Raw genomic sequence first — 9,788 nt, forward strand, 5'->3', positions numbered from 1 at the left:
CAGCTGCTCCATGGTAATATATGTGGGTTTTTGAATCCGCTGCACTCTAGGAATTTCTGCCTCATCATCAGGAGGACCGTCATTATCAGAATCATCTGTCCAGGTTACCCTCCTAGTCCTTTCTCGCCTCTGATAGTCATTATCTCATCCAACAGTGGCTCTGTAATTATGCTCTTGATAAGTGACAAGCTCTATCGCTTTATTTAGTGTCTTAGGGTTTCTGTTTAGCACATCATATGCAATCCGGGAATTACGGTATCCTCTTAAGAAAGATTCTGCAGCAAGTTGATCTTGCATTTCCAAGTCAGTACCAGGATAAGCTTGGGTAATTAAGCGACGGACTTCTTCACCAAACTCATCATTTGACTCTCCCTTTTGTCGGATCTCTGCCAGTTTCCTGCGAACAGTGGCTGGAGGGTCCTTCCGCCCGAAGCGTTTAGTTAGGCTATCACGTATTGAGATGTAGTTGGCTGCCATTGCTTTAGGCAAGGAGCAAACATACCACATTGCCTTACCCTTCAGACCTTCATAGAGGCGGTCTATTTTCTTGGTTTCCGTCCAGTTATACCGCTCGGCTAGTCTTTTAAATGGAACAAGGAAAACTTCAATTTCTTTCTAGCCTTCATAAGTCGGGAGATTAGTCTGTGGACCTCTTGGTGCAGCTTGGTTGTTCTCTGAGGATCTAGATCCACCTCGGGAGCTAGGTTGATAAGGAGAGGGTCGTTGTCCTTCCCTAGCCTCAATGACACGCAAGGTTTCATCAAATGGTCGGTCTGTTCCTCTTCGGTCTGAGGGGAAGTCAGGTGCATAACCAGCAAATGAGGGTGGCTGAGACGATGGTGTCCACCAAGAAGTTGCATGACCTTGTGATCTAGGGGTTGGTGCAGCATCTGAAATCTGTGAACTAACCGGCGGATACTGTCCAGTATGCATCAATCCCGAAGCCGCGTGTGGCCTCGGGGTTGAAGCAAATGGTGGTATTCTCAGAGAATGACTTATTTCCTCCTTCGATTCCTCAAGAAATTTCTGAAACATGGTTTGTTGAATAGCGATTTGTTTTGTAGAAGATTCTTTTATTTCTTGCATAGTCTGTGCAAATAATTTTTGATTATGTTGCTGCTTTCTGTCAAAAGAAGAACTGAAAGACTCAAGTGTCTTGTGCAGCCAAGAATTGTCTTCCTCATTTTTATTGTCAGTCACTACTCCATTGTCACTTTGTGTAAAGTCAGTATTCTTTATTATTTCATCATCAGTGTTTTCGGCCTTGTTCGCCATGTTGGAATGAGAGGAACTCTTGTTCATCTACCTCAAGTGCATCACATGGGGTGTAACACTCCCTAATAATGTCAAGCTCGAGTCGCCGTAACCACTTCTGGGATAAAAGATGGCCTGGGTGCAAACCGTCTGATAGCAACTCAAAGAAGTATCTCTTTTTGCCCCGTCTGCAGTCCCGCAAGTCAGCGTTGAACTTAAGTGTGTTTCGACCTAGGCTTTGATTTATCTGTTCAATACGTGTATTGAGGAGATCTACCTCTATCTCAACTTCTTTGTCCGAGTCAAGGAATACTGTTGGATTCAGATGCCCTTTGATATCGTTGTACAGGGAAACTAAATAAATAGGTATGCCAATAAACTTAATGCGGCAGTTATTACCAAGAATAAAATCTTTGGCCCTGTGTAGCTCTTTTACTACAGATGATACTGTATCTGTCACTTGACCACGAATGTTTATATATTTTCCTCGTTTTTCTGTTATGTCACAAGTTCCACCCCAAAAGTAGACTGTTACTGGCTTGTGTCCTTTAGTAAGATGGGTGAACTCTTGTATCAATAGGTCTACAAGCTCCTTCGTCGTTGCCCCCTTTTTATACAGGAAGACGAGTGGCAAGGATGTGTCCTGTTTTATCTGCTCCAATCGAATGCCTTTACTGTCGGAGACCAAGACTGCTATGCTTCGTGCCTCTTCCTGCGGAACTACCAATGGTCGTGACTCTAGGAGATGCACCAAATCCTTTACTGACCGCTACAATAAACTTTGTTCGCAGTGAACAATGAACATTATTTGATGTCCAAAGTGATCGCAGTGAGCACCAAGGGCATGCAAATTTGTTGACAGTAATTTTATTCAATTAATTTTTCCCCCTTAATTTGGTTACTTATAATTATCTAATTCTCCTAATTATAAATGAATTTTATTTTATTTCAACACATATTCATGAATTTACTTGTAATTTACTCGGAAACTTTTATTGTTAAACTTTTTTTTCCTAAAAATTGGTGCGAGTATGTTCTATAATTTGTAAACACCCTGTACCTCTAGAACTTTAATTCTATAAATAGATTACATCAACAAACATTCAATTTGCGCGATAAATTCAATCAAAATTAACAGAAGTTGAACATTGAATTTAAGAAACAAGATTTTCCTGAACGCGACAGTGTTTACTGTTTAGTAACTGAGTACCTCGAGATATTCCCAATCGGCACCCCCATACATTGCCATGAAACACGTGCGCTTCGCTGTGACAATCTGTAATCGTCAAAATAAACAAAAATCCGTCCTAATGTGGAACAATCCTGGACGAATCCCACTTATGTGACACCAGTTGTAGTGCTTTTAGCTGTCGGCACCACAAATATCGCCAATATATAGCGAATAAACAACAAACGCGAGCTGGCCACAAAATGTACTTGTATTCTGTGTACAGTATAGCCCGCGTAATGTCACGGGAGATAACTAAAAAAGAACAATGTAAAAATAGAAAATAAGAGGAGTCTATAAAACTAGTCCATTTTCACCACAATAGTTTTCAAGTCTTCCTGAAAAAAGGTTTCGTCTACATGTATCTTAAGAACACTTTTTTTCAAAAATGGTCCTGTGTATAGTCTCATGTTTTATTTGTTTAGGTTTCCCCCAAGTACTCAGATGCGTGGACGGCACTTTTATCAAAATTACGATGCCATCTGAAAACGAGGTGGACTATGTAAATAGAAAGGGGTACCATTCATTGAATGTGCAGGTATTATTGCATGTAGATTTCATATTAGGGAAACAAACTTGAATACACCCGTTTCTGAAATGATGAACAATTAAGTTTTTTAGAGGTTGAAAAAGTCTTGAAATCGCATATTTTTGCTTCAAATTGGTATTGAGTTATGTATGAAATACTGCTAGTAACCAGGTATATAATATAAATATTTAATATATATTATAATACATGCAGATGGTATGCGACCCCAATTTTCGAATTACATCACTATGTGCAAGATGGCCTGGGTCAACACACGACAGTAGGGTATGGAGATCATCCGCGCTATGCCATCAATTCGAGAGAGGTAAGAAAAAGTAAGAAATGTGAACATCTATAAAATGTACTGTTAAAATGAATTCCTTTCTTTTTTCATAAAGTAAACAGAAATAATAAAACTATATACAGTCACAAAAACATATTACTATATGACATATATACACGGATCCAGGATTTTTTTAGGGCGATACAGTGATAGATCTGCGCAAGTACATGTATGTGTGACATGTATGGCAATTATTAGTATTGATTAAAACATTTAACGTTTTTTTTAGGAATACACAGTGGACTTTTACTTGGAGATTCTGGATACCCCTGCACTCATTACCTCATGACTCCTTATAATGTACCTTCAAACCGAGCCCAGGAAAACTTCAACAGCTCGTTGTGCCGTACCCGTGTTCTCATAGAACAAATCTATGGTGTTTTAAAGAAGCGGTTTCAGTGCCTTCATTACGGTCTGAGATGTTCACCTGAACAAGCTGTTGATTATATCACTGCTTGTGTCTTACTACACAACAAAAGGATAGAAAAATCAGATATTTTCATCAGCAGTAATTGCGCAGATTATGATTTGCAGGAATGCATCAATATTGCCATGAATGTAGATCGAATTCCGCCTAGTAACGATGGTTGTAGGAAGAGAGATGAAATTGCAGATTTGTTTTTCTCTTGAGTTATTTTGCTATATTCAATTCACAATTTCTGTTCATTTAATCACACGAATACAATTGAAGCATAATTTACCCATGCAATCCGGCAGTCTTTACGGGAAAATATACAGGCAATATTAATTTGCATTTGTCGAATCTAGGTAGAAATGAAAATTAGTGGTCAGAGATGTCATAAATTTTATTACCTTTTCATACAACTCAATTGATATAACGCTCGATCAGCTTTATCCTTCTTACTTTCAACTCGTATAATACACATTCATTTATCTACAAAATAGGTGTATTCCTATACAATATTTCCTTAACTCGATAGATTCTCATAACATGTGATTTAAGTGAGTGTATCAAACCTTCCGTCATTCATAAATTTATAACTACGATAAGAACATTCTATCTAAGTTCATAAATGTCTTTAACACTCAGAAATATCTGTACATTGATTTGCGGAAAGTGCTTCGGTAAAAAATGGATAGCTAGCTTGGATTCCAAATTCCAGTTTTGATTTCTTGAGCATTAAAATTTCCTTTTTGAGTGTCAGGATTTCTTTGTTTTCATTTAGTTGGTTAATTTGCATCCGAAGCTTCTGGTTATCCAACTTCATATTTTCTTCTTCAAGCTCTGCTAACTTCCCCCTGTTGCGTGTATTGTTGCGTGTATCAGCTTTATATGTAAAGAGAAACAGTAATCTGATTTATTGATTATTACTAGTATTTATTAATTGCAAGGGTCAAAAACGTAATACTGTGTATTGCTAAATATGACATATTTTACCTTTTCTTGATTTTCTATACGTGTAATTCGTAGATGTAGCAGTCGAAGATGTTGATTTGTTTATATTTGGTTCTTGTGCATCTGCATTACTTTGGTTTGTCTTTGATACTATTAAAACCAAATATAGAGAATTTTTTACTTCGAATGAAAATACTTAATAAAATTATTTACACTGGTTTTCCTCTTGAATTGCATTGTCACTACATGTAGGATCATCGCCAATCCTGATATTTCTATTTTTAAAAATAAATACCTTACGTTTACAAATTGAGTAAAATGTATCATTATTATATAGTATATAATCTTCTAATTTAATTTGTTAAAATCATTATTAATAAAATTAAAATTGAATAATATTGAATTCTTGCCAACTGTATCAATCCCGGATACGATTCCCTCTATCTGAGGTCTTCCCTCCATGGACTGAAGTAAAAGATCCTCTGCTGTGGTCAAAGCTATGGGTTTGCCTCCCCCAGTTTTTGGTCTCTTTATTTGATCAAGTTTGTTCTTGCCTGTATAAAATGGGATGGTCAATATTGTTTTAATTTAACTGTACCTATAGTTTTTCGATATTTAGACTGTGTAACGTAATAATTTAAATACTTGCATGAAACAACCCCCCCCCCCTTTTTTTAAATAAGGTTTAATTTTTTTTTACTCCAACACCCCTCCCCCTTTTTTGAAAAACGCTTAGACTATTCGAACCTGTTGATTACATGCAGAAATTTATATGATACATTTATATGTCATTGGCGTCGGAAGCAAATTGAAAGTGGGGGGGGGGGGGGGGGGCTAAGTGTAAGAAAATTTACAAATTAAATTACTGCGTTGCTTGACGTTGTAGTACTTCTTTTTTATTTCTGCTTCTTCTCTTTTTTTCAAACTGAATCTTCTGTAACAGAAAAATAACATCATGTAGGCCTAATAAATTTAATGATTAGGGAAAATTTTCCATATGTGGTTACATGTAGTTGATTACTATAACATTTTTTTATATTTGTTATAAATATACTATAAACACTGGAAAATAAAGAGGAATGATTCAAAATCCACTACAGATACATGTACTTTTTTCAACCCGATTTCATAGATACCCCTTTTGAACCCCCATGAATGACGTGCGACATAACTTTTGTTGGGGTTCAAAAAAATATGGACGAATGTTACATCCCAGCAGGCACGCAACGTTGTTTCAACGTTGAAAGGAGGTGGAATATAGGTTGCAACGTTGAGCAACTATATTTCAACGTTGAAACAACGTTGATGCTGCAACCTTTTTCAACGTTGAAGGTTCGTCGATATTTCAACGTTGAATCAACGTTGAAGATGCAACGTATCCTCAACGTTGAAAGTTCGTCAATATTTCAACGTTGAAACAACGTTGAAGCTGCAACGTATCTTCAACGTTGAAAGTTTGTCAATATTTCAACGTTGAAACAACGTTGAAGATGCAACGTTTTTTCAACGTTGAAGGTTCGTCAAAATTTCAACGTTGAAACCATTTTTTAAGATGCAGAATTTTATGAACATTGAAGGTTTTTCAATATTACAACGTTGAAACAACGTTGAAGCTGCAATATTTTTCAACGTTAATAGTTCTTTATTTGTCAAACATGGAAACAATGTTGAAATTACAACTTTTTTCAACCTTGAATGTTTGTCGATATTTCAACGTTGATACAACGTCAGTAAAAGCTAAAAAAAAAATTCAATTTTGAAATTTTTCGATTGTCAACGTTGAACATACATCAGAATATTTTGAATGTTTAATGTTCGTCGATATTCAACGTTGAAACAACATAGTGTGTAAGCAAAATATTATTTTCAAAATTGCATATACAAGTAAAATTGTTTTGACATTGAAACAACATTGAAGGTACAACATAATTTTCATTTTTAAAAAAGATTGAGAAAAAATTCATTGTTGAAACAATGTGACTATGTGTATGGATTTTTAACAGTATAAAATCTTATTGATGTAAAAAAATTATAATTGTAGTAGAATTATCATTAATTCAAGTAAGTCAGCATTTCTTACTAGCATTTATTTTTCATATAAAATGCACTTAGAAATATGCTTACAGTTATATTTATATTGTTCTTACAAAAGTAAAGAATATTATTTTTAAAAGGGGTGGATTACTGAGCCCCCCCCCCCCTCTTTTTGAGGAGGGTGTGATGTAATTGTGTTATACATTGATAATAGGCCAGTATTAAGGTTTCAAACGGGGAAGGGTCCCAAAAATGATCAAATGGTGAAAAGTTCAGATTCCAAAATAATCGTCTTTATTTAAATTGGGGAAATTGGGGCATACTGTAGGGAAAATTTACCATAGCAAAATAATATACCCGGGAAAAAACTGCTTAAATTGCGCGTTTTACGGACCTGGATACATTCACTTTAAAATATACGGAAGTGTTGACGCGTTTCCAAAACTGGACCACAATTAAAAGAATATGCTACATTAATTTATATACCTGGAATTTCTAGCTCAGAAAGTATTTTCATTGAAGTGTCGATATTAACACAACCTAATTTAATATACTAACGGCTTTATCAAATGCCAGAAGGTCTCTAAATATTTTTTTATTTGCTAGTTTTTTAATTAAATTTATTTTCTAATTTATTTATTCATTCATTTTTTTATTTATTTATTTTTTATTTTTCTAATTCTCCACCACTAAATAGTAGTTCCCGGATCGGAAACTCTTAATTTCCAGAGGGATATTTACACCTTTAACAAAATCTATTGCATATATCCAGTGTTGTTTTATTTTAATGTTCAAATGTGCGATCTATTCAACTTAAATATTTATTTAATTTTCTGCATTCTTTCTCCCTTTAAAGTGTAGGTACAGTTTTTTAATTAATCGCGCACAACTTAGTATAAAATAAAATATTGGGAGCGATTGCATTTATACACTATACGTATTACACTCGGCAAACAATGACCATTTGATTTGTAACATCTTCATGATTAATTGAAGCTCCGTCTTAACATGTGGTTCGGTGTTTTCGGCATAAAATAAATTTAGATTAAGAAATTTCTTACATGTATCGCCCGAGTTTACGGAATTAAATGTTTTATACAGCGACAAATATTTGTATTTTATTTATATATTTCCCCTAGTGCTCAAAGAAATTGTAGAAGAGAGACAACGATCAGATTATGTGTACAGAGCGTTTTACCCAGTATATTGTTTTATTACCATGTAATTTTGATTAATTACAAGTTCTTTATTTATATTTGAAAGTGAATGGTAAGTGGAACGAACGGATTATAATGATTGAAAAAAAAGCCGGCTTTATTGCTCTACCAGCAAAGTGAAAAGGATAGAAGAGTATATAAAATAAAATAGCAAATATTTTCGCATGATACGACTGAATATTCAAACAACTGCTGTGGATAATTACTGCCCCGTTGGATCCGCCAATGTTAATTGATCACAGGTGTTATCAGTAGCTGTGTGAGGCTGAGATTTTGAACTCGCGCATGCGCTTTATTGGGCGCACTTATCAGCTCGAAGATTCAAACAGCGCATTATCGAAGAAGGAGAAAGCACGTAAAATATAGTTAGTGAAAAAGAGAGGAAAACGGTGATATTGCAGTCTTACAGAGAAGATATTGAGGTACGTTTTTATTTCATAATTCAATATTTTTAAGTGGCGCTTATAAGACGATCGGATCATCCTTATGGATCGATATCTGATGATGCTTTCAAGTTTTACGTCTTACGAATTACACATCTTAAAGAACACCGATTTTGCTCATTCATAACCTGTGCATGTGTATCCATACTCATTTTTGTAAGAATTCGTTTCAAACATGATGTGGTAGTTTTTATTTGAGATCTTCACATAGTAATACTTCGATTTTGTTTAAATGTTGACAATAATAAAACCTGTTAATTAACTGATTGCATGCTTGCCACTTTCGAGACTTAAGGAAACTCTACACACTATTAAAAAGTGCTTTTTGGTCTTTTATAAAGATATTTTTATATAAAAGTGTTCATATTCAAACTATTTGATACATTTTCAATACGGGCACTATTTAAAAATCTCAAATTTCACATTCTGTTGAATATGAGAAACACCGAAAAATGCAAAGTTCATCTTATTTGGAAATTTTTACTTAAACTTTGGAAAAGAAGAGTAAATTCATTGTCAATTGGGACAGGGTCCTACTTGTTTACGGGACTCTTTGGAGAGGTTAATTATTGTGCCAGGTGTCCTAAGAACTTTGTTATTAAGCTAATCTGAAATTACTAATATAAATTAAGCACAGCTTCAATTTCATAATTCTTATTGTCAATGACAACTTAGGGAAATTGAAAAAGATACCTTCTGAAAACTAGATGCCTTTTCAAAAATGAAAAAGCTAGACAAGCATAATTTAGCAAACACAGAGATGTGTAGTAGGCAGATAAATTATATACAGTGTAGTTTGAAAATCCTTTTAAGATGTTAAATAAAAAAGTTAATAATCTTAATTTTAAATCGCAAAGTATTTCAAATTTGTTAAAAGATGAGAGGGAGGGGTAGTTACTTTATATGGACTCTAAATGACAACAGGCTGATTTATCAACATTTTTTATACTTGTGATATTTTGTTTACTTCTTAAAAATTATATATGATTGCGCCCATTTATCAACATTTTTTATACTTGTGATATTTTGTTTACTTCTTAAAAATTATATATGATTGCGCCCATGTGAAAAGGGTCCTTATGGCAATTTTTATGCATTTTGAGTTTTTCACGGATTCTGGTAGAGTATGGTTAGAAGTTGTCAAATATGAATTTTTATGGTCCTACGTCTACTCTAATAGGTTTTTTCTTTATTTTTATCAAATATACTTTAACAGGTTAATAATGACGTCATGTTTTTCAACAACGTCAAACGTTTTCAGAGTGAACGTTAAATGATTTTCTTCTGTAATTTTACTACGGTGATTAATAGTTGTATAATATTTGATATTTTTCCCATGCACATTATTTTTATCTCATAGTCTCTTTTAATTAATAATTATTT

General features: G+C 34.3%; 1 protein-coding gene across 1 annotated transcript; it reads left to right on the forward strand.

Annotated features, from left to right (window-relative positions):
- Positions 1-1,343: 1,343 nt before the first annotated feature.
- LOC134260378 (putative nuclease HARBI1) lies at positions 1,344-3,984 on the forward strand. The gene is made up of 5 exons (XM_062742949.1): positions 1,344-1,456; positions 1,835-1,986; positions 2,908-3,020; positions 3,225-3,336; positions 3,584-3,984. The coding sequence occupies exons 1-5, from the start codon at positions 1,344-1,346 to the stop codon at positions 3,982-3,984; spliced, it is 891 nt and encodes a 296-aa protein (XP_062598933.1).
- The last annotated feature ends 5,804 nt before the right edge of the window (positions 3,985-9,788 follow it).

Source organism: Saccostrea cucullata, unplaced genomic scaffold, assembly GCF_032062105.1.
Source record: "Saccostrea cucullata isolate Sc308-1 unplaced genomic scaffold, CSIRO_AGI_Scuc_v1 ctg3744, whole genome shotgun sequence".
NCBI classification, from domain to species: Eukaryota; Metazoa; Mollusca; class Bivalvia; order Ostreida; family Ostreidae; genus Saccostrea; species Saccostrea cuccullata.

What these genes read in the sequence shown, in the direction of transcription:
- LOC134260378 (XM_062742949.1), top strand. Translation starts at nt 1,344, where the DNA reads ATGTCAAGCTCGAGTCGCCGTAACCACTTCTGGGATAAAAGATGGCCT. An exon ending in CCCCGTCTGCAGTCCCGCAA is followed by an intron (nt 1,457 to 1,834) that starts GTCAGCGTTGAA and finishes TTGTATCAATAG; the next exon opens with GTCTACAAGCTCCTTCGTCG. An exon ending in ATGCCATCAATTCGAGAGAG is followed by an intron (nt 3,337 to 3,583) that starts GTAAGAAAAAGT and finishes CGTTTTTTTTAG; the next exon opens with GAATACACAGTGGACTTTTA.